Source organism: Penicillium crustosum (assembly GCF_028827405.1).
Source record: "Penicillium crustosum strain IBT 35664 chromosome Unknown utg000002l_segment0_segment0, whole genome shotgun sequence".
NCBI lineage: Eukaryota > Fungi > Ascomycota > Eurotiomycetes > Eurotiales > Aspergillaceae > Penicillium > Penicillium crustosum.
In genome coordinates this window covers 1,765,251-1,787,539 of record NW_026623123.1, presented here as the reverse complement: position 1 = coordinate 1,787,539, position 22,289 = coordinate 1,765,251, and the positions used below count along the sequence as shown (strand labels likewise).

At 49.7% G+C, this 22,289-nt stretch overlaps 13 protein-coding genes across 13 annotated transcripts; 4 read left to right on the top strand and 9 right to left on the bottom strand.

The window, feature by feature from the left end:
* Window positions 1–514: 514 nt before the first annotated feature.
* N7487_004208 (proteasome regulatory particle base subunit RPT5) lies at window positions 515–2,083 on the bottom strand (the record flags this gene model as incomplete). Its single annotated transcript, XM_056871955.1, has 3 exons — window positions 515–1,173; window positions 1,232–1,647; window positions 1,773–2,083. 3 exons carry the CDS (start codon window positions 2,081–2,083, stop codon window positions 515–517), a joined length of 1,386 nt encoding a protein of 461 aa, XP_056729675.1.
* Window positions 2,084–2,379: 296 nt separating this feature from the next.
* N7487_004207 (putative trimethyllysine dioxygenase TmlH) lies at window positions 2,380–4,401 on the bottom strand (the record flags this gene model as incomplete). Its single annotated transcript, XM_056871954.1, has 12 exons — window positions 2,380–2,495; window positions 2,550–2,621; window positions 2,674–3,156; window positions 3,213–3,312; window positions 3,364–3,463; window positions 3,521–3,641; window positions 3,700–3,760; window positions 3,816–3,882; window positions 3,947–3,964; window positions 4,020–4,165; window positions 4,246–4,288; window positions 4,349–4,401. The coding sequence occupies 12 exons, from the start codon at window positions 4,399–4,401 to the stop codon at window positions 2,380–2,382; spliced, it is 1,380 nt and encodes a 459-aa protein (XP_056729674.1).
* Window positions 4,402–4,930: 529 nt separating this feature from the next.
* On the bottom strand, window positions 4,931–5,613 carry N7487_004206 (uncharacterized protein; the record flags this gene model as incomplete). The annotated part of the gene is made up of 2 exons (XM_056871953.1): window positions 4,931–5,251; window positions 5,356–5,613. The coding sequence occupies 2 exons, from the start codon at window positions 5,611–5,613 to the stop codon at window positions 4,931–4,933; spliced, it is 579 nt and encodes a 192-aa protein (XP_056729673.1).
* A 728-nt stretch (window positions 5,614–6,341) lies between these two features.
* N7487_004205 (squalene hopane cyclase afumA) lies at window positions 6,342–6,644 on the bottom strand (the record flags this gene model as incomplete). The annotated part of the gene is made up of 1 exon (XM_056871952.1): window positions 6,342–6,644. The coding sequence occupies one exon, from the start codon at window positions 6,642–6,644 to the stop codon at window positions 6,342–6,344; it is 303 nt and encodes a 100-aa protein (XP_056729672.1).
* Window positions 6,645–7,165: 521 nt separating this feature from the next.
* Window positions 7,166–8,312, top strand: N7487_004204 (glycosyltransferase; the record flags this gene model as incomplete). The annotated part of the gene is made up of 3 exons (XM_056871951.1): window positions 7,166–7,289; window positions 7,377–7,805; window positions 7,870–8,312. 3 exons carry the CDS (start codon window positions 7,166–7,168, stop codon window positions 8,310–8,312), a joined length of 996 nt encoding a protein of 331 aa, XP_056729671.1.
* Window positions 8,313–8,316: 4 nt separating this feature from the next.
* Window positions 8,317–9,572, bottom strand: N7487_004203 (Zn(II)2Cys6 domain-containing transcription factor afumD; the record flags this gene model as incomplete). The annotated part of the gene is made up of 2 exons (XM_056871950.1): window positions 8,317–9,333; window positions 9,414–9,572. The coding sequence occupies 2 exons, from the start codon at window positions 9,570–9,572 to the stop codon at window positions 8,317–8,319; spliced, it is 1,176 nt and encodes a 391-aa protein (XP_056729670.1).
* Window positions 9,573–9,917: 345 nt separating this feature from the next.
* N7487_004202 (putative peroxisomal dehydratase) lies at window positions 9,918–11,097 on the bottom strand (the record flags this gene model as incomplete). The annotated part of the gene is made up of 5 exons (XM_056871949.1): window positions 9,918–10,260; window positions 10,348–10,441; window positions 10,497–10,817; window positions 10,873–10,921; window positions 10,978–11,097. The coding sequence occupies 5 exons, from the start codon at window positions 11,095–11,097 to the stop codon at window positions 9,918–9,920; spliced, it is 927 nt and encodes a 308-aa protein (XP_056729669.1).
* Window positions 11,098–11,343: 246 nt separating this feature from the next.
* Window positions 11,344–13,208, bottom strand: rmtA (protein-arginine omega-N methyltransferase HMT1). The gene is made up of 7 exons (XM_056871948.1): window positions 13,009–13,208; window positions 12,939–12,952; window positions 12,844–12,863; window positions 12,669–12,778; window positions 12,276–12,607; window positions 11,744–12,215; window positions 11,344–11,681 (listed from the first exon to the last, which is right to left on the bottom strand). The coding sequence occupies exons 1-7, from the start codon at window positions 13,098–13,100 to the stop codon at window positions 11,675–11,677; spliced, it is 1,047 nt and encodes a 348-aa protein (XP_056729668.1). The 5' UTR covers window positions 13,101–13,208; the 3' UTR covers window positions 11,344–11,674.
* Window positions 13,209–13,771: 563 nt separating this feature from the next.
* Window positions 13,772–14,943, top strand: N7487_004200 (PGAP3/PER1 family protein; the record flags this gene model as incomplete). Its single annotated transcript, XM_056871947.1, has 4 exons — window positions 13,772–13,897; window positions 13,946–13,988; window positions 14,046–14,820; window positions 14,889–14,943. The coding sequence occupies 4 exons, from the start codon at window positions 13,772–13,774 to the stop codon at window positions 14,941–14,943; spliced, it is 999 nt and encodes a 332-aa protein (XP_056729667.1).
* A 405-nt stretch (window positions 14,944–15,348) lies between these two features.
* Window positions 15,349–17,342, top strand: agm1 (phosphoacetylglucosamine mutase PCM1; the record flags this gene model as incomplete). Its single annotated transcript, XM_056871946.1, has 6 exons — window positions 15,349–15,441; window positions 15,514–15,527; window positions 15,634–15,778; window positions 15,861–15,875; window positions 15,936–16,427; window positions 16,482–17,342. 6 exons carry the CDS (start codon window positions 15,349–15,351, stop codon window positions 17,340–17,342), a joined length of 1,620 nt encoding a protein of 539 aa, XP_056729666.1.
* Window positions 17,343–17,639: 297 nt separating this feature from the next.
* rrp3 (RNA-dependent ATPase RRP3) lies at window positions 17,640–19,180 on the bottom strand (the record flags this gene model as incomplete). The annotated part of the gene is made up of 2 exons (XM_056871945.1): window positions 17,640–18,727; window positions 18,784–19,180. The coding sequence occupies 2 exons, from the start codon at window positions 19,178–19,180 to the stop codon at window positions 17,640–17,642; spliced, it is 1,485 nt and encodes a 494-aa protein (XP_056729665.1).
* A 154-nt stretch (window positions 19,181–19,334) lies between these two features.
* Window positions 19,335–20,781, top strand: N7487_004197 (Brix domain-containing protein; the record flags this gene model as incomplete). Its single annotated transcript, XM_056871944.1, has 2 exons — window positions 19,335–19,582; window positions 19,633–20,781. The coding sequence occupies exons 1-2, from the start codon at window positions 19,382–19,384 to the stop codon at window positions 20,779–20,781; spliced, it is 1,350 nt and encodes a 449-aa protein (XP_056729664.1). The 5' UTR covers window positions 19,335–19,381.
* Window positions 20,782–21,423: 642 nt separating this feature from the next.
* On the bottom strand, window positions 21,424–22,236 carry N7487_004196 (riboflavin synthase; the record flags this gene model as incomplete). Its single annotated transcript, XM_056871943.1, has 3 exons — window positions 21,424–21,971; window positions 22,030–22,152; window positions 22,206–22,236. 3 exons carry the CDS (start codon window positions 22,234–22,236, stop codon window positions 21,424–21,426), a joined length of 702 nt encoding a protein of 233 aa, XP_056729663.1.
* Between the last annotated feature and the right edge of the window lie 53 nt (window positions 22,237–22,289).

Sequence of the window (22,289 nt, the reverse complement as noted above, 5' to 3'; positions counted from 1 at the left end):
TCTTTGCTTTCTCTTTTTTTTTTCTCCTTGTCTGTTCATTTTTTTATACAAAACTCATGGTGGAAGGTGTGTTGGTGTGTGTGATGAACCACGGTTGTTGGTATGGATTTATGACCATTGCATCTTTGCGTGTCTTTTTATCGGTTTTTTGTTTGCCCCTGGGGGTTCTCTAGGCTGCTGTGGCATTCGCTATGCATAAGTGATTATAGTCGCAGTTATTGATATATGCTACGATGCACAGTGATCAAACAGGGTTTTTGAATCCGAGTATCTGTCTACGACCACTACTCCGCCATATAGATAGTATCATTATAGTAAATGATCAAACACAATTTACTTGGAAGATGTATAAAGAAAATCGCAATAAGAGGTCCACGCCATTCATGCATAACGAATTACCGACTTCCATTCAAGCCGAAGGGAGCATACATACACGAGATGACTCGAGACATAACAGAGGCAACAAAGCAGAGAACGTGTATGGATCAGGGAATAAAAAGCAAGATGGTCTACTCTAAACATAGATGCCCATGTTGGTATCCTTCTTCTTAGCTTGGACCTCGGCGATAGCATCGACGTAGTTCTCATGACCGATCTTGCTCAGACCCTTCCGGAGTGCAATCATACCAGCCTCAACACAAACGGCCTTGAGCTGGGCACCGCCGAACTCGTCCGTGCTGCGGGCCAATTCGGCCCAGTTGACGCTGTCCTCGACAGACATCTTGCGCGAGTGGATCTGCAGGATGTTGGCGCGGGCTTCCTCGTTTGGCAGGGGGAACTCGATCTTTCGGTCCAAACGACCGGAACGCAGGAGGGCAGGGTCCAGCACATCGACACGGTTGGTTGCCGCTAGGACCTTGATGCGGTCGTCTGAGGCAAAGCCATCCAGTTGGTTCAGAAGTTCCAGCATGGTTCGCTGCACTTCGCGATCTCCGGATTTCTCTGAGTCGAAACGCTTGGTACCCACGGCGTCCAGCTCGTCGATGAAGATGATAGAGGGTGCCTTCTCCTTGGCCAGGGCAAAGCAGTCGCGCACAAGCTTGGCGCCGTCTCCGATGAACATCTGCACCAGTTGGGGTCCGGCGAGCTTGAGGAATGTGGCGTTTGTCTCGGCGGCACAGGCACGGGCGAGAAGCGTCTTACCGGTACCTGGGGGTCCGTACATCAAAGCACCTACAGAAGGGAAATGAGGTTAGCTTTGGAGTGCAGGAGAAAGGGGAAAATAGCTCACCCTTAGGGGCCTTGATGCCGATTTTCTTAAAGCGCTCTGCCTCCTTCATAGGCCATACGATGGCTTCCACGATCTCTTCGATCTGCTTATCCAGACCACCAATATCTGTGTACTTCTCCGTAGGCTTCTCGTCAACCTCCATTGCCTTGACGCGATTGTCATACTCGGCCGGGAGTGTATCCAGAATGAGATATGAGTCCTTGTTGACACCAATCAAGTCACCGGGCCTCAGTTTTTCGTGGTCGACAAGGCCAATAAGGGGAAGGAAGATAGTCTGGCGGGTGGAGGTCTTGATGACAGCGGATTTGCCTACGCGGGTGGCATCCAGGTCGATATTAGCCCCTTCCTCTGCTGCCTCTGCCTCCACATCAAGATCCAATAGCTCGACAACGTTTCCAACAAGGTAGGGTAGTTGTCTAGATAGTCACAGATTAAAGTGTCAGTAGACCGTTGAAAGCAAAGTGTCTCTTCGCCGATCCGCAAGCCGGCCACCCTCCGCGGGCTTGCAGAACGGCGAACACGGGGACCAGGGAATCCGCACCTGTTGTTCTCAATCTTCTCTTGATTATCCTTCACCTTCTCCCTCATTGTACTTTGTTCATGTGTCAAACGCTGGAACTCGCTTTTCATGATTCGCATCTCGTTCTCCAGCATCCGCCGTCGCGTAACGATGTCTGCCGTGCTTGAGTTCAAGATATCCTCGTCCAGCATCTCTTCTTCTTCATCATTTTTGTCGGCGTCTTCCATATTGGCATCGCCGTCGCCTTGGGGCTTCTTGCCATCGCCATTCTGGTCTTGCTTCTTGTCTCTCTGCTCCTGCTCAAGGTCGTCGAGGTCCTCAAGAGTCGACATGGTGAAATCGAAAAATCGAGAATTATAGAATCTGAAAAATAGAAAGCTTGAAAATGAGGAGACAGCAGGTGGATAGTTGGAAAAGGATGGGGAAGATGAGAAGGTTGCTGGGAGGAAGAGCTGTCGGTGGCCGAGCTCTAACAACGTCAGCCATGGAGCGTCACGTGATGTGATCTACGTTTATAATCAAGTGCGATTCGATTCTATCTATCTACTTTGAATCACTTTTGGTTATGTTTTTGTAAAATGTATGTATTTTCTGTCCATTTGTCTTGTATCAAGTAACCACACAGAATCTAGATGAACCAATAAGGGTTCTGGGGGTTATTTTCGACGTTACCAAGGTTGTCCAGCACCTCTTTCCGACCAAACTTGAGCAGACGAAGTCGAGAAATATAGTCATCATTGTTGACTGGCATTTCGTTAGTAGAGAAGTTTGAAAGGGAGGTTATCAGATAATAAATACCGTAGCCACCACACATTCGTCTCTTTCCAGTAAACTGAGAACGGCCATGTAACATTCTCCAGTTATCGAACACTAAGACAAATATGTAAGCTGAAGTGGCCATTAGAATGGAAAAAAGACTTACTGAGCGCCGACCCTGGTTTTAGCTTTGTCCACATTTCTTTGCTCTGCAAGATCTCGTTATAATGGCGCGCAGCACGGTACCATAGGGTCTGTTCCAATGCCGACCAATTGGTCTTTGGTGCACGATCATAGTTGTTCCAGCGGATCTGGTACATTTTATTCAGGTCCGGGTGTATCGAAAATACGGGTGCCATGGCGGATGGTTGGATGCAGGTATCTTCGTTCCCGCTTGCGTGCCACGGGTGCCTATGGTTTACCAATTGGGCATAATGCTCGGGGTTTTCGAGGCGTAGTTGAGCTGCGGCTGCAAATCCATCAACAAGGAGATTCTCTCCCCCAGATCCTTCGGTGTGGGATAGAAGATGGAACAGCTGAAGTCTTGCAGGATCTGTGAAATAAGTGTTGTCTGTATGAGCACCTAGGAATTCGTTGGTATATGCCGTGTCTTTAAAGGTCAAATCGGCTGTGAAGTCCCAAAAGCCACCTGAAGCTACGTTAGCTATGTGAGGCATTAATGAATCGTGGATCTGCTGTGCATACCATAGTGGGTATTCCTGATGAACGCAATCCGCTCGATGAGAGATTGAGTAGCCTCTGGATTGACAGGAACATCGTCTACAAAACAGAAGCCCTTATCCCACTTCATAAGTGTTAGTAAGTTTGATCCAGAAGTCAAGACAGAGGGACTTACAATATGAGTCAACCAAATACGAAGAGGTTCATCGTCTGACATGACATCGTCATATTTGACTCTGGGGGTCTGGTCTGGATCCACGACTGGGGTGAACTGCCTTCTATGGTGTCAACGTCATCTTGTGACGCGGATGTTTTGACTTTGAGTGAGTTACCTAGGAGGTCGCATTGCTGATTCGGGATATGGCACCGACTTGGTTCCTTCGATGCTAGACAGTTCCTGTGAGTGTGCATTAAGCCAAGCATACGAATAAAGCCCCGTGTGCTTATCAGACCCTATGGCGGTGTTAGTTTTGGTAATAAAAGGGTCAACATTATGCATGTCATCTCTCACACTTGATCTTGACCATGTTGTCACCGTGCTCAATTGACTCTATCTTAACATTCTCCGGAATCTGTAGGGGGTAGTGTCAGGGAAAATGTAGTCACAGAGAGCTGTGAGATCCCTACCGAGAAAGTGTCACTTGTACTCTGCATCGTATCCGGATGAATACATTTAGGACACTGGCAATTTTCCCTAGTCGTAGAAATCAGGTTGTTAACCAGATTTCAGGCTTCTAGTTTATGTCTTAGCCACTAACCTGAGGAAAAAACGACCGCTACACAATGCAAGTTAGTTGGTACTCGCCTTCTTTGGAGTTAGAACAAACTTACAAATTAAACGTGATTTCCCGATCCTTTCTGTCCTTGCCTGGAAAAGTTACTATATCAGACCTGAACCAAGCAGTCTGAGGACCACTCGAGCCCATCTGGGTGTTCAGCAATCTTGAGAAGCCAGGTGTGACATGTCGGTGGCCAATCTATGAACAACAGAGCAAAGCGACTGAGTTAGTTTTTTTGATTGATCAACTCGAATGTATATCATGCACTAAGTCCGTACCAAACCACCAACGGGGGAATAGCGGGGTCTCAGGCTCTTGGGTCTAATTCGAGAGTATTTCAGCGTTGAGTGTTCAATAATATATGGAAATAGCAGATCTTACCCGCGACTCCACAGCTCACTCGACCTGAGTGCTGCACGCCAGCTGAAATTCATGGTCAATATGGAGAACGAAGGGATCAGAGGTAGAGGACATATGGATGCAGCAGTGTTTGGGGAAATGGATCCGGGGTAGTAATTTCATGTGTAAGGTGGGACCACCGCAGCCGATAAGGAGCTTATTAATACACATATAAGATCGGACCTCGGGAGCGTTTTAAAAGGCAAAGGACAACGTGCTATACCCGATATAGTTAGCGTCAAATTGACTATGTATTATAGATTGTTAAAGCAGCGGATTTTGTCAATTGAGTTAGAGATGTTTACATATGTCAATTTAGCACATTGCTGTACACATCAATTCCTATCATTCACCGCTTATACCAAACAGGGAGGAGTAGATAGGTTGTGGGCTCCGGCTGAGGCCATAAAAGCACAATACACATATTAAGCGCTGGAACTCTGATAGACTTGGCTGCATAAAGCCCGGCGCCTTACAGCATATAGCGCACCATACAAAAAGAGATAACCTCCCATTTCAATACGAATCCTCGCCCACTCCCCCAGCAGAGTGCGAATGCGAAGGTTAATGTGACCTCGAATGGGATCGAGTCCCATGTTTCGAGCTCGAGCGCCTTCCATGGCCATGAGCATGTCTGTGTCGGCGCCCTTGCCCATGCTCCAGCCCAGCCTCACCAGCACCAACTTCACCCGCTCCCCTGGTCACAAACCCAGCGAACACCAAAACAATCGCCGCGAGCAACTCGGGGGAAAACCCCAACACAACACGAACAGCCAAATTCCCTGTCGTCGGGTTTAGATCCGCACGCTGTGTGAATTCCGCGACAAGCATGTATATCACTGAAATCTCAACGAGGGCAAGGGCGAGGAGGGTACCGATTAGGAGCTGTGTCTCAAGGCATCTTTAAGTTAGCATATACCATTCCTCCGTCCCCAGACCAGACAATCATATCAATGATCTATCTGGAAAAATGAGGGGGATGAGCGTACCAACCACCCCTCCCTCGCCCTCGCGGCCAAGCCCGCCGGTGCACCTTGGTTTCCAGCACTTTTCCTCACCCCACCCATCCCATTCCAAAGAGTCCACAGCCCCCACAAGGCGAGCACACCCCACGCAACCTCCAACAGCACCATACCGACCTTGACATTGGATAAATCACTGGGCTTAGGCGTATCGCCCAACAACCCGCCAGCACCAACCCCAACCATTGCCACCCCCGTCGCAACGAGGATATGGATGAGCGCCATGAACGTCCATTCGGTTCGTTTGCTCGGGGATAAACAATATATTCTCCTAAATAACAATGAGACACATATGAGATATTGCACTGGCTCTTGCTCCTAATGAATGGACAGGAAATAGGGCTCGGTGCGCTGGGTCAGTTTTTGGGTAACATACGCCTCATGCAACATCCCGTCTATCGAGAGCAGTAGCGGCGAGAGCCCGATACTGGATATTATCTGGGCGCCTGCGTTATGCGGATCGTTGAGGCCCATGGCGGCACCGGTTACGCGAAGAACGCAGAAGGCCAGGAGGTAGAGCCAGGCGAGGAGGCTGTGGTGGCCATGGCGGAAGATGTGGTAGAGAGTTGGAAGTGTTAGGGGGGGCGTAGAGGGCGAGTTGCGCGATGAGGAGTCCGGATTTCATCTTCACTCATTCAGTGTAGGAGATGGGCAATGCTGTTGCAGTACAGGTTTAGGAGAGATATGAGGAGATGGATTGGGGTCCACGGGGTAGAGTAAAAGGTATCTACAACATAGGTAGATAAAATAATCCATTCTAGGCAACTAGTTCTAGGGCATATAGTTAAGACGCCAGCCAAGAGGCCCAAGCCGCAGGCTTAGACGCTACGAAACGAGACCGAGAATCCTTGTCAATCAGAGCCAATCCTCTGCGACGCCTCATGCAAGGGTTCACGAACTAAATCCAAACAGGCAATCTAGACAAAAAGCTTGAACTAAACAAGACCAGCAGATCAAGCGCCACCACCTTTCTCCTTCTTCTCCTGGCCTCCTTCGACCGAAGAAAGATACCTCCCCAACGCGGTAATAGATAAATAAACTCGATCCAGCGTATACGAGATGTAGAAATGGTTGGGAAAGCCAGTACTCGTGAATTCGCGCTCTGTCCACGCCGCCGCCCCACCGTCACCGTCACCCTGCCTCAACATATCATCCTGCGTATCTACCAAATGCCTTACCCCACGCTGCACAGACCGATCATCGCCCCCACAGACTGTCAAAATACCCATAAGCGCCCATGCTGTCTGCGAGGGCATGGAAAGCCCACACCCGGCCCGCCAGGGCTCGTGGTACGAGAGGAGGGACTTACCCTACCCGCGGTCGGAGTTTTGGACTTGCTTTAGCCACTTCACTGCACGAGCCGGCATGGCTTGGAAATCTGGTAGCACCCTTGTTCAAGCCTTGACAGGGGCCAGAATCCTCTGCCAAAATCTCACCAGCGCTAACACAGACAACCCCTCTCTTATATTATTTTGGTCCCCCAATATGTGATTATGCCGCATCATCACGACAAGGATGGCTAGATGAGAGGCCAAAAACTGGGAATTGGCCCCAAGACCGAGACCCAAACCGAGACCGAGTATCCCTGTCGCGCTGTAAGCATGGCATAATAGACAAGAGCTGGTCTATTTCGATAGAGACAATCAGGGAGCAGGCACATCTCCGACACTCCTGTTGGGCTATGTTGTATCGTAGAATGCAGTGGATATAAACTCTTTTGCGTCCACCCTGGGTGAATTCGAAATCACAGTTGCTTCTATACCACACTGCAGACAAAATGGCCATTCCAACAAAAGAAAAGGGTAGCCGCCTCACTGACGCCAATATTCTATTCGATCTCCAAATGTACAAGTCCGTCACCGATTCAGACACCCGCAATGTTTGGGCCTTCTGGGACAAAGGTTGATCCAACAGCCCTGCATGGAACCAGCGGAATGTCATTAGTTGGGTCCGGCGGCTCAGTCCCAAATGAACCGTCCGAGTCTTAGACCTCGTCGAGGGCTCACCCAACCATGTGTCCCAGTATATTCCACGAGAAATGCTCTCAGATGTCTTCTGGAATCGAACAATGACAGGTCCTCATGTAGGACAGCATAGCTCTGACCTTATCCGCCTACCGCTACTCTACCTCTATGGCGGAGTGTGGCTGGACGCCCTATGCTTGAATGCCTTTGAAGATCCCGGGACTCCGTACGAGGTGGTGGCATTCAAGGTTTCTATGGGCCCCGAGTTATCCTTCCTGTTCAACGGGTTCATTGCGGTGCGGCGGGGAAGTGTCTGCATCAAGTGTTGGCATGGAATTTCTGCACGCTGTGGGATGGCGCAACGAGCTGTGTGGGGATGCATTCACACCCGCTGCTGGCGCATCTGCCGGTCTACGAGCCGCCCTCGTTGGACGGAAAGCGCCCACCGTTCATGTATGCGCAGTTTGCAGATTACCTCGCCCAGGTTTTTTTTGTCTGGAACGGCTTGGGCATCTAGTTGACTCCAAAACGGGATGGGACGGACCAAAGTTCTTCGAAGAGAATCTTTTGCTCTTTGATTGTGTGACAGAAGCATACTGGGTGCAGGGATTGATGGACTGGAATGGGAGGAAGCAGTATGAGTTGTTGGACTTGCAACGCGGTGAGGACGGTTTGGACAATGCGCGAGTGAAGGAGGCTGAGGCACTTGTCCAAGGTATGCTGAGCATGTCATCGACAATGAAGCTGCCACATGGCCTTGTCACTGCAGGCCGAGATTACTTAACTGATATACGGGACAATCCAGAGAACCACGACGCGGATATCAGACCAGGAACGTTTGCAGCGTACTTGAGACAGGCCAGCGAGACGTTTGAGCAGACAAAAGAGCTGGTGCCGCTTAAGATGCCTGTGATCGAGAAGGTGCTGCTTCAGGCGGGAATCACAGAGGTGGTTGGATAGCGAGTTATGTTTGATGTGTGCCACGAGATATAGTCATTTCCACTGGCCAGGACATTAAACCTTCCCAATGGACAGGAAGGATTGGTTGAATAGTCATGATGTATTTGTGTGCAGCGTCTCCGATCCACCATATGCCGCGTAATGGTTCCGACAAGGCTAGAAAGTAGGCTAGAACCACCAAAGCGCGAGGTCTCCTCTTCTCGAGCAGGTCAATAAACTCAGCTGTCGCGAACAAAGGGAAGACCATGAGCCGGCGACAGCTGATTTGCGGATGTTCCTTTGCTTCCATGGCCAGCCAGGTGGCGTTAATATGCGCGACGGCCCCTCGATATGCTTCTAGCACCGTCTCGTCATCCTCATCGTCGGGCAAAGTCGGAAGCAGGAAGGAAAATGATCCAGCATCAGAATTCGTCCCCAAGGGCATAGGAAAGGTATCAATAATACACCAGATATTCGGGGGATGAGTATTGTGTCTCGCAATATCCAGGGCCGCGTTAAAGACGGCTACCGACCCGCGCACTAGACGCATCCATTCACTTACCTGTTCGTAAGAAACCACATGACGGTTTTGTAAGGTAGCAAATACATCGATCTGTAACAGGATGCTCGTAAAGCACACCGCATCTGCGGTCTGCGTAGTTATGCCGCCGATACAGAGTCGATGTTCGCGCAAAGCCTGCTCGAGGAAATTGCAGTGGATGTCCGGCAAGCCAGCTTCGTCTAGGTTGGCTTTGGACAGATGCAGGGCAGAGATTGCGAAGATGGCGTGCAGGAGCGGTTTATAACCGAATGCGAGCCGGGGCACGTCAATCGACCAACAGTCTTTGATAAGCTTCCGATGGGCCCCCGGCATAGTAGCGCTGGTGAATAGAGTAAAGTGATGCAGCAAGCGCAGCTCCATATGTGCGTCATTACCGGGATCCGATGGACTGGGCTCGAGTGGGCGAGATTGGATCCCGGTTGAGGGGGGGTTGGCACCCTTCTCAGCGGGCCTGTCATAAACACAGGAGACCCCATGACGCTGGCAGTCGCGACACACAGGTCGTGATTCATCACACTACATCAGTCAGGACAGATTGTGTAGGAATGGATTCACCGTACCTTTACTCGTCGGGCGCGACATCGCTGACATCCGGTCCTGGACTTACGGTGGGCGAGACGAGGGCCTTTGCGTTGCTTGCCACTGGATGAGTCCCTTTCGCTTCGGCTGTGGCCTCGTGGCGAAGAGGACGAGTTACTGTCTGGGATGGCCGAGGTCATCTTGCTTCGGTCCCATATGTCATGGCGATGGAGTTCTAGAGCAGCGATGACATATCCTGGGGCCTTTCGGATTCGGTGAAGAGGAGCGAAGCCTTCCTGAACTTACAGAGAGGGGATTAATAGAAACCATGCATCCTAACAGAATCTCAGACAACCGAGCTTACGGTCACGTGTGGCTATATACAGGAACTATGTACTCCGTACATTGCCATATTTAAGTACATATACTTCATTTTATACAAAATTAGGACGCAGTGACAAAGAATAGTCATTTGTTGAATATATATTTATTTTGGAAAGCAAATTAAATGCAATCGAATTGAGCTTTGATGTAAATAATTGTAATCACAGCTTGCTCTTCACGCCTGCCACCTTCAACAAACAACGACCATTGCTCAACACAACGCGGCCCTTGTCGTTCTTAGTAACAAATCGGACCTCCTCATAGCCATCTTGAACATTGCCCATTCTCCAAATCTCGGTGGTAAGCTTATCACCGGGCCGGACGGGCGAGGCGAAACGAGCCTGGAACTCCTTCATGTTGGCAGGATTGCTACCACCCAATTCACGCAGAATCCCATGTGCAGCAGAATTCCAGCTGAAAAGACCGTGGATAATAACACCACCAAAGCCCATCTTCTGGCCAGGCTCTGGTGTGGCGTGGAGAGGGTTGTAGTCACCGTTGAGACTGGCCAAGGAATTAGCATCAGATGTTTCAAGTATACACTTTTATTCAGGGATATAGAACTGGACTCTATATGCACTGAGTACTTACCGGTATAGGTGGGCAGTCTCTGAGTTGCTCTGAACAACATGGGTAGCATCAGGGGCCTTGCCCTCGGGTGGGGGATAGTTGACGGTGCTAGGTCCTGTTCGAATGCGTTAGTTAATACTTCACGCTGGATAATCAAAGCATAATCTTACCTTTCGGGCCACCCCAGCCGCCCTGTCCGACCAGGAAACCGCTACTCACAACCTTGGTGTACACCTCACCGCTCTCCTTATCCACAATAGACTGCTCGGTCTCGATCACAGTACCAGGCTTGCCTTTATCATAGACACCAATTACCTTATTGCGTAGCTCAAACTTGCGCCCTGCACTAGTGGTAGGGAGCGGCTTCAGGACCGTGAGCTTGCGCTGGCCATCGACGCCATGACGATGGTCCAGGTCGGGGACGCCTGGGATATGAACTGCCTTCTGGCGGGCATAAAAATCGGTCACCTCCTGGTCAGTAAGCTTGAATGCTAGTGGATTTAGAGTTAGTGCAATTGTCCGAAAGTCCCGGAGTGCTTAACATACGGAGGATGAGAGAATAGGTTGGGAAGACCGAGAAGTTTGGGTGGAGTTCCTGGATGCTAGTTAGATTTGTTGTATTCAGACTGGTATACGTGGATTATAACATACATAGAGGAAGTGCAGCTCATCGGCCTTGATGCCAATGCTGTTGGCGAACAATAGCACATCACGCTTCTGCCAAGAAACCTCTTGGGCAGGGAATTCGTGACCAGCTCCAGGGGCCGACATTGAGATAGTAGTAAGAAGAGAGTAAAGGATATAAGATCAGACTCAAAAATAAAACGGTCAGAAGAAAGAAATTGAGGAAAATAAAGGAGTAATGGGCAGGTTAAAGTAGCTCCGGTAATTGCGGGGGCCACCAAGATGCCGAGGATCTGATAATCTTTTCGATTTGTTGCCGTCGCTTTGCCGACAAGCCCATCTCCTTGGCACAATTTCCCATTGCAGATCTTACATTTTATTTGCCTATTGCGCCATTGATATTATCTACAACCTAGCGTGGAAAACATATCCAGAAGAAGAGCGTTGGAGTTTGCTAGACTAAGCATCGACTCGGGTATCTACCTGGAAATTCGAGGAGCTTCAGAATGATATCCCTCCGTTCGCGCCACAAAATGCCGTTTTCCTGCCTCCCAAGAACTAAACGCCGAAATAAACAAAGGCGAAACCGGATGTCCAATTCGCCTTGGGCAATTTCATACATGCCCATGCCAGGATGCATTGCGTGACGAAAATATTTCACTTAGATCGTGCAAACGTGCAGTTGTACAACCCAATGACATCAAATTAGAAAAGTGGAACAAAATTAACACCTATGATGCATTAGTATGATGATCTCAAAAACGAACCAAAGCTGAATGCCAGAAGAACTTACATGCGGTAGAAGCAACCACCCTCAGCAGCGCGGGTGGCATCGGGAGTCTCGAACTTGTACGAGATGCTGATGTCCAAATCACGCTTGTTCTTATCGTTAGGGCGGTTCTCAATCCAGCCAGTAACCTTCTCCTCCTCCTCGACGGTGAGGACATCACGGAGGTAGAAAACGGTTTGCTTCCAGTGGGTGTACTTGGCGTGGGGGCCAGTGGAGAAGTGGATGGGCTTGTGGCAGGCGCTGAACTCAATATCGAACCAGGCGATCAAGGCGTGGATGAAGTCGGGGCGCTTGGCGGTGAGAGCATAAGGCACCTTGAAGGCAAGGTCGGCCGTGGTGACAGTGTTCAGATCAAAGGTGATGATCGGGCAGGGATCGGTCACAAGAGCCTTCATCTCGACGGTATCGACGAGGGGCTCGTTAAGAGCAATCTCCTTCATGGGGCTGTAGTCAAATCCGTAGACGTTGTCCCAGACTAAACTTGGTCAGTACGGAGCAAAAAAGAAAGAATAAAGTTCAAGGAATTTTTGCTTACATCCGATCTTGTCATCCTTGTAATCGCCATCCTCAATACCAGCAACGTACATGGTGGCCTTATCGGGGAAGATCAGACCACCGGGGTTGAGGTAGGTGTCACGGGCGTAGAGAACGGTATCCAGCATGGACTCGTAGAGAAGGAAGTAACCCATCCACTCGGAGATGATGATATCAACCTTGGGGAAAGGAAGGTTAACTTCCTCCATCTTGCCCTGGAGAAGAGTGATCTTATCGGACAGTCCGTTAACGTGGACAATCTGACGGGCCTTCTCGATGATGGAGGACATATCGACACCAATGACGTGCTTTGCGCCAGCACGGGCAGCAAACCTATTTAAGAAAACAATTAACAAGAGCTCTGAGATCCCAGGATTATTATCCAGATGCATACATGCTCAGAATACCAGTTCCACAGCCGACATCGAGGACGACCTTGTCCTTGAAAATGTGGCGGTTTTGGTAGATGGAGTCGCGGTAGGAGCGTGTGCGCACATCATCTTTCTAGAAGGTAGGGAATGAATGTTAGACACCATAAATAGCCAATTAGCCAGTAGATTTGTACTTACAAGCATCTCCTCGTGGATACCTGTGATAGCCCAAAAAAATGATCGTTAGTTAAAACCACACTGAAAATTCGCCATCGCTGATCAAGATAATTTACCGTGGTGGTCATAGCTATGAATTTATTAGTATCAACATCCAAAAGACCCAATCGATGAAGAAAAACGTACCTAGTGAAGTAGCGGACTTCAGAGTGCTCCATGCCAACCATGCGATCAGCACTGCTGGTGATCCCCTGAGGGGTATCGGATTCGGTGTCCATCTTGACTGTGCGAAAAAGAAGAACGGGTTGAAAAGGAACGGTAAAGAAGAGTAAAAAAAATAATACTAGGAAGGATGTTAAAGATAAAAGTCCAACAGAGATCGATCCTTAACTTTTTTTTTTCTGGATTATTTGCCTGCCCGCCAAGCTTAACTCCAATCCCCGCCCGCACTAGCCGCATTTAGTCATCACGTGGATATACCTGTGTACACGTGATATAGTTTGCCCTCATTTATATAGGGCTATCTGCGTGGTATAGGTGTAACGCTGGGAAGTGCTAGGCATATTAATGTGTACTTGAATCCTATATAGATGGTATCTGGGTGGGGAATAACACTTGTCCAAGGATAGCAAGCACCAATTGACGATATTTTATATTTAGAATAGGTCAATTGCGTCGTTAGCCACGCCTTTTTTCGAGTGAACTATAAAATTCTCCAAGTAGTAATGCTATATGGTAAGAATGATAAATAAGGTCAGTTCCACTGGAATTGAAGCTGTACAAAGTAAGATCAATGGCGCTGTGGGGTAAACAAAAGGGCTGTTTTGATCTTGCCAAGACCACCCAGGGAGGCTCTTCAATGCCGCCGGGAGCTCCGCCCAACCTGTCATCCTTCCCCAAGCTTACGCGTTGAACGCCTAAGACCTCGGAGCTAACCTTTTGGCCCACAATGAATCTGGGCGTAGGAAGAGTGAATCTCCACGCTCTTTTCGCTTTCGTTTTCCTAGCCTTCCTCATTGGCAGGTCTAACGCGTCATTAGGAGACCATCTCCCCGACTTCAAAGAATGTGTCCAGGTACGACTGCGCTAACAACAAACCCCCGGAAACAACTAACAACCATAGGTCTGTAAAACGGAAAATTGTCAGAACGGCAATTCAGTGCTACGTATGTCAAATCATCATCCCAACTCTTCCTCGCGTTTCCCTTTTCTGACCTCTTCAGCTCTGCACCATCGCTTGCTACTATGGACCTGCCCTGCTGAATGTGACTACACTTGTCAACATGTCGTTACCGACCGCCGAGTTTCGCGTGACCCCCCAATGATCAGCCCGGTTGTACAATTCCATGGGAAGTGGCCGTTCCGCAGGCTCCTAGGGATGCAGGAGCCCTTCTCGGTGCTTTTCTCCTTCTTCAACTTCGCCGCCCACTGGCACGGCATGTCCCGTGTCCAAGAGTCGATCCCAGCCTGGCACTCGCTCCGCCCATACTACATGATGTTTGGATACATTGGACTTGCAAGCTGGACTTTCAGCATGATATTCCATATGCGGGATTTCCCCCTGACCGAGAAGCTGGACTACTGGGCAGCCGGCGCTAGCGTGCTGTATGGTCTTTACCTTGCCGTCGTTCGAATCTTCCGCCTGGACCTCGAAAATACCCCATACCGGCCAACCCTACGCCGGCTTTGGACCGCTGTCTGCGTTCTGCTATACACATTGCATGTGTCTTATCTTACCTTCTGGTCTTGGGACTACACGTACAATATGATGGCGAACGTGGTGGTCGGAATTATCCAGAACCTCATGTGGACCGGGTTTAGTATCTTCCGATACCAAAGACATCTGAAGTCTTGGACCGCCTGGCCTGGTATGATTGTGGCATGGATAATCATGGCCATGAGTTTGGAATTGCTCGATTTTCCCCCTTGGAATGGATTGATTGACGCGCACAGCCTCTGGCATCTGGGTACAGTGGTCCCCGCTGTTTGGTGGTATTCGTAAGTCCCCCCTCCCTCTTCGTGCGACGTAACATTCCCATGACTAATGCATCGGTTGCTCCCGACAGGTTCCTGATCAGGGACACACAGGACGATATTGCGGCGCATAGGTTAAAGGCGTAAAGAAGAGGATCGAATTTTGGCGGTCATTATATATATACATGCCCAGGATAGCATAGACATGTCAATGTGTCATGCTTGACTGTAGCTTAGACGTGGGGGTAGCAGCAATGAAGATTGGGATGCTCCCCACCAGATTGTTTACTGTTTCAGTTAATTTCCACGGCGGCTAGTGCGGGTAAATAGGTTATTGCCACGTCCCCTGCCGCGTCTTGGCGTGTATTCCCCGCCATTTGCTCACCGCTAAGGCCGTCGCAATAAACCGTGTCTCACCCCCCCCCCTCAGCCGCTTTTTTTTTTGTTTCAAGTACTCCCCTCCTCTTCGACCTCGACTTTACCTGAAGCTTCAGAGCACCTCTCCTTTTGAAACTTATTACGGTGCTTTATAACTAATCACACATTTACGTCATGGCCTCTCCGGCTGTCAAGAAAGCGATTACCGAGGCGGCGTTGCAGTACACAAAGCCCGAGGGCAAGGTATTTGAGTATGGCACAGCAGGAGTATGTCGCATTGCTAAATAAACACTCTACCTTGGATTTTAGGTCGGCTAACTTCCATTATCTTTATTACAGTTTCGCATGAAAGCGTAAGTTTCTTCAAATATGGCTGATCCACCCCGCCTCCACATCTCTCGAACCCCGCGATCGCCCTTTTGTTGACGCCGGCTTGTTCTAACCAATCTGGCTGCGCAGCGACCTCCTCAACACCGTTGTTTTTGCAGTGGGCTTGCTTGCAAGCTTGCGGTCGAAGAAACTTAGCGGACAATGGATTGGTGTTATGGTTACTGCTAGCCACAATCCCGCGGAGGACAATGGTGTCAAGTTGGTTGACCCCATGGTGAGTTTAAGCAATTGACCCCTGTCATAGTACCAGCCCCATTAGGACAAGTCTAACCTCTAACCTTGTATGATTTATTTAGGGTGAGATGCTTGAAGTAAGACTGACCTGCGTTGAATGACCGAATTTGGAATAACGTGCTCACTGTCATAACTAGGCCGAGTGGGAAGCATACGCGACAAAACTGGCAAATGCCCCATTGGATAAGATCGCCGATGTCTACGACGAACTTGTTAAGGAAATCGACGTGAAGATGACCAACCCCGCTCGTGTGGTATTCGCTCGTGACACCCGTGCTTCTGGCTCCCGTCTAGTGAGCGTGCTGAATGCCGCGCTCACCGCAACGGAGGTCGAGTTTGTGGACTTCAAATACATGACCACCCCTCAGCTCCATTACGTCGTTCGCTGCAAGAACACCCTTGGAACACAATACGAGTATGGCGAGCCAACTGAGCAAGGATACTATGAGAAGCTTGCAAACTCCTTCAAGAAGGTCATGCGGGGAGTCAAGGTCCAGGGTTCCTTGACTGTGGACTGCGCCAACGGTGTCGGTGGACCTAAATTGAGGGAACTGATGAAGTACCTCACTGGAATCGATATTAAGATTGTCAATGATGATGTGATCAACCCTGATGCCCTGAACTTTGATGTATGCTTCCACCTGCCCAGCACACAACCTTCAATCAACTAACATCCCATGCAGTGCGGTGCGGACTATGTTAAGACTAAGCAACGTGCTCCTCCTTCTTCAAAAGCTGCCATACTTGATCGATGCGCTTCGCTTGACGGCGACGCCGATCGTCTTGTTTACTACTTCCAGGATGAGAGCAACGTGTTCCGTCTTCTGGACGGTGACCGCATTGCTACTCTTGCGGCGTCTTTCATTGGCGATCTTGCCCGCAATGCTGGAATTGCTTCCAAGCTGAAGATTGGTGTTGTCCAGACCGCCTATGCTAACGGTGCAAGCACGGATTACATTGAGAAGGTTCTCAAGCTCCCCATTATTTGCACCAACACCGGCGTGAAGCACCTCCACCACGCTGCACTGCGGTTCGATGTTGGTGTCTACTTCGAGGCCAACGGACACGGTACCGTCACCTTCTCCGAAAACGCCCTGAAGGTCATCAAGAACACCGAGCCTCAATCGCCGGCGCAGCAGCACGCCCTGGAGAGCCTCCAGGCTCTCACCGACCTAATCAATCAGGCTGTCGGTGACGCCCTGTCCGATGCACTTCTTGTGGAGGCCATCCTCGCCCACAAGGGCTGGTCACCCAAGGAGTGGCTTGGAACCTACACCGACCTTCCTTCGCGCCTCGTGCGTGTCGAGGTCAATGACCGTTCTATTTTCAAGGCATACGACGCCGAGCGTAAGCTCGAATCTCCTCCCGGCCTGCAGACCACTATCGAGTCTCTTCAGTCTCGGTACAACAAGGGCCGCAGTTTCGCCCGTGCCAGTGGTACTGAGGATGCCGTCCGCGTGTACGCTGAGGCTGCCAGCCGCTCCGAGGCGGATGACCTCGCCACTCGCGTCGCCAACGCTGTTAGCGAGGCAGGCAGCGCCTAATAGATTCCCTAGTCCAATTTGGATCTTCGGCCTTGACAAATGCCCCTAGGGATCATTGTTTCTCTAGGTTGTATTGCAACTAGCACACTGGCCTTAGTGGCTTTAGGCAGCGAGTTTTTTTTTTTTTTCAACTTTCATGGACCCCCGGAAATATGGTCCAGGAAATATTCGATATCATTTTGACGCAGTAATGAAAGTTATGGGTTCTTTTCATATTACATACTTAAACGCCCCAAATTCGTAAGCTAGACCATCTATTCATGTACAAAAAAAGAGAAAATGAACCAGCATGAGATTCTAGCCCTCTTCCTGGTCCATGGCATCGCGACTTCGCTTACCCTTGAACGAGAACTTTCCTTTGCCTTTGGCTCCCTTCTTTTCATCGTAGTGCTTCATCGCCTGGATGGCATCACGCTGCGAAGCACTCACTTGCTCGGCAAAGACCATAGCCTCATCTTTAGGGGCGGGGTACTCGGCCAACTCTTTGCCCATTGCAGCCTCTATACGCTGCCAGATTTCCACATCATATTGCGTGACAAAGGAGATGGCAGTTCCAGACTTTCCGGCACGTGCTGTACGGCCTACTCGGTGAATGTAGGTCTTACTGTCGGTTGGCAAGTCAAAGTTCAAAACGCAGTCCACAGAGGGGATATCCAAACCACGAGCAGCAACATCAGTGGCAACAAGGATTTCACGACTTCTCGATCGGAATTTGCCTAGTGCTCCCAGACGAGCAGATTGAGACATCTGCCCATGGAGAGGGATTGCGCCGAAGCCTAGACCGCGCAGCAAGAAAGCAACACGCTGGGTTTCATGAACGGTGCGCATGAAGATAATAACGGACTGGCCAATGAACTCGTGGAGGAGGTAGACAAGGTAGATGTCCTTGTGTTTATAGGGACGAAGGATATAGGTTTGCTGGAGGGTTTCCACCGTGGCGTACTTGCTAGAAGAGATCGAGACGCGGGCCGGATTTGACAGTGAGGCTCGCTGGAGAGACTCAACCTTTGAGCTCAGGGTGGCGGAGAATAAGAAAGTTCTACGCTCACGCGGTAGGACCTTCAGGATCTTATCGAGAATGGGGCCGAAATCCATATCGAGGAGTCTGTCTGCTTCGTCCATGACGAGGAATTTCAAGTTGCGGAGGGAGAAGCCCTTGGTGTTCTCGAGGTGGTCGAGAAGTCTGCCGGGCGTGGCAACGATAATGTGAGGTTTCTTTCCCAAAGCGATTGACTGAGGAACCATGTCCATACCGCCGACCAACGTGGTGGATCTGACATTGATTGTTGCACCAAGGGATTCACATGCCAATGAAATCTGATATGCCAGTTCACGGGTTGGGGCCATTACAAGGCCAAAGAACGGCTGGGGCTTTTCCATGAGTGCTAGAAGACTCGTTAGTATCGTATATGATGGTATAAGTCGTCATATGTGCACAAACCTTGAAGAATTGGTAAAACGAAGGAGGCGGTCTTTCCAGATCCTGTTTCAGCCAATCCGATAATATCACGACCCTGAAGTGCCAGCGGGATTGATTCGGACTGGATTGGTGTAGGGGCCTTGTATCCCATCTTGTCACAGGCCTCGCAGAGTGAGTCAATCAGGCCCAATTCTTTGAATGTTTTGGGGGCGCTGGGCTCGGTCTCGGAGGAAGCATTTTCGACATTGGGGTCATCAGCGGTAGGTTGGGGGTTTGAATCGCTCGCGCTATCTTCGACATCGGAGTCCTCAGCAGTGGCTTGAGGGCTGGAGGAGCTTGCATTTGATGCAGCGTCGCTGTCCTTAACAGGTGCAGCAGGGGCCGCGTGTGCGACCTTGCGCTTTTTAGTAATCGGCATTGTCTAATGTGTGTTTAACAAAAACAAAGTTGTCGACGTTCAACTATCTCAAAAGAAATAATTTAATGTGGGGCCGCAAGATTATTGATCCGGCACTGTTTCTGATGTTAATTTTTGGAGAAAAAAAAAACCTCGAGCTGTTCGATTTGGTATTCATTGCTTTCCACCTCCAATTTTATTTTTCTCATCTTTCATATCAAAATGGCCAAGCAACGTGTTAAGAAGCGCACTCACCAGAAGCCGCAAAATGCTTCTGTTGTGAAGGGCAGCGCTGCTTCAATGTCCAAGACCCCGAAGTCTATGGTCATTCGAGTAGGCGCTTCTCAAGTCGGTAGCAGTGTGACCCAGTTGGTTAAGGATGTCCGTCGCATGATGGAGCCTGATACTGCTGTGCGATTGAAGGTATGATTCACACCCACCAGTCTGCTCGCTCCGTCTAATAAGTAATATAGGAACGCAAATCCAACAGGCTGCGAGATTATACCGTTATGACCGGTCCCCTAGGTGTCACTCATCTTATGTTGTTTTCCAAGTCCGCAACTGGCAACACAAACATGCGACTCGCCGTTACTCCCCGTGGACCCACCCTTCACTTCAAAGTCGAGAACTATTCGCTGTGCAAGGATGTTGAGAGATCCATGAAGCGCCCAAAAAGTGGCGGACAGGACCACAAAACCCCTCCCCTCTTGGTCATGAACAACTTCACCACACCAGGCGCAACCGAAGATTCCAAAGTCCCCAAGCGTCTCGAGACCCTCACAACTACGATCTTCCAATCCCTCTTCCCTCCCATCAACCCCCAAAGCCAGCCTCTATCTTCCATCCGTCGTGTCATGCTTCTCAACCGGGAGCCTGCCGAAAAGGATAGCGACTCATATATCTTGACTCTCCGTCACTATGCTATTGCCACCAAGAAGACCGGTGTATCGAAACGAATTCGTCGCCTGGATCCCAAAGAGATTCGGAACCGGGACAAGAAGAAGACTGCCGTTCCCAACCTTGGAAAGCTAGAAGATGCCGCCGATTACCTGCTGGACCCCTCTGCTGCAGGCTACACATCAGCCAGTGAGACCGAGCTAGACACCGATGCCGAAGTTGAAGTTGCAGAGAGCACCACCCGCCGAGTCCTGAACAAGCGGGAAATGCAGCGCCAAAAGGCCGCAGAAAAGGGCCAGGATAAGCCAGCCCATACCCCTGGTGTTGAGAAGCGGGCCGTAAAGCTCGTAGAGTTGGGTCCTCGCTTGCGGCTTCGCTTGATGAAGGTTGAGGATGGAGTCTGCGATGGCAAGATCATGTGGCACGACTTCATTAAGAAATCTGAGAAGGAGGTGCGGAAAATGGACCAGAGCTGGGATGTTCGGAGGAAGGAGAAGGAGCAGAGAAAGAAGCTGCAGAAGGAGAACATTGAGCGGAAGAAGCAAGAGAAGGCCAAGGCTAGAGGTAACAAAGAAGTGGCCGAGGATGAGGATGAAGATGAGGATGTTGATATGGATGATGAAGATTGGCTCAGCGATGATGACTTTGACAAGGACGCTGAGGGTGAGGGTGAAGCGGCAGATGACGTTTCTGACGCCGATTCGGACGAGTCTATGGAGGAGTAAGTGACTGCCCGAAGTCACTGCACCACACCTTTCTGAAAGCTTCTACATGATCGCTGGACGGACGAGCCGGCTCTTACGATTGAACCAACTCGAGAATTCAACCCGAGCCGACTTGTCCATCACACGTGGACTGTATCAAAAATGACCCCCGTCTTCATGTCTTATATCCATATCATATGGATCAAAATTTCTGTCACTGTCACATACCCGATAGGCATCTAGGCGTTTTTCAGGTTTTGTTTTCATATAATGCAGTCTTGCAAATCAAATTCAACCTTCATCTTATATTGAACTTAAGTTTCACTACATGTGTATGCTGTGGAAAAGGGCTATGTGTGAAGGGTGATAATATCCAGCCTCGATGATGGAGACACAGACTATACGATAACAGAAGGGTTTTTCATAGCTTGACGGGAACTCTTTGTATCTCATTGCTTCCTTCGGCCTTCTTCTGCTTTGACTAAATCTAATTTCTAGCTGTATGTCTTCTGTTCCCTGTAATCAACGAGGAAATTCAGTCTCCGAATGTTCCAGTCCATTCATTTTATAACGTAGAAGGCTAAGGATGATATATTTTGTCTTGCCTTCACCGAACATTGTAATGGCTTGGAGTGGCGCAGATTCATTATTCATAACTCTGATCTATTTCTTGAGCCTTTCGTCGACGATCCTGTTCACCATCTTCTCCAAGATAGCGAAATCTCCGCCGGAGGTACCAGCAAAGTATCCCTGTACGCTCTTCTCGACATACTTGCCCACGATATCGATCTCAACGTTGACAAGGTCACCCGGCTTTTTGGCCGCAGTGACCACCTTCCCCTGCGTGTAGGCAATAAGCATAACCTCCCAGTATCCGTCCTGCCCATCGACAACCTTGGTGACAGTCAAGCTAGCACCATCAAGGGTCACGTAGCCCTTTTCCACAACATAGCGCAGAATATCTCGATCCCGCGGCTGTAGCCGGAACACCAACGAGTTTCCATCCGGCGTGACAGACAAAATCTCTGCCACGGTATCGACATGTCCCTGCACGAAGTGTCCTCCCATACGAGTATCGGCCGAAACGGCACGCTCGAGGTTCACGTGTGAATTCGCCTGCAAGGAACCCAGGTTTGTGCGTCGCAGCGTCTCCGGCGCACAGCCAACCTTGAACCAGGTCTTATCGAATGCAGTGACCGTAAGACATGTTCCTTGAGCCCACTTTTAGACAATATCCCTTGCGTTATAGACAAATAAAGAGCAAAATACCATTCACTGCGATACTATCGCCCAGGTGCGCATCAGTGAGAATCTCCTCACAGTCGGAGATGGTGAGCGACGTTCCCCCGCCCCCGCTCGATGAGGTATCAATGGGCTCCAAGGCCGTGACAGCTGGTAAAACCACATTAGCTATTGAATAATTCACAGAAGACAGATATACTCACTGCCAATCGTCTCAACAAGACCTGTAAACATAGCTGCGGTTGATGATCTACAAGGGAAATACCCCCGCGGTGTGGCCTCGGCAT

Bases quoted from the DNA above. Each gene is read 5' to 3' on its own strand.
- rmtA (XM_056871948.1), bottom strand. From the start codon at position 13,100: ATGGACACCGAATCCGATACCCCTCAGGGGATCACCAGCAGTGCTGAT. The intron at 12,608-12,668 runs GTATGCATCTGG...TTTCTTAAATAG, and splicing joins GGAACTGGTATTCTGAGCAT to GTTTGCTGCCCGTGCTGGCG. The intron at 12,216-12,275 runs GTAAGCAAAAAT...GACCAAGTTTAG, and splicing joins CAAGGATGACAAGATCGGAT to TCTGGGACAACGTCTACGGA.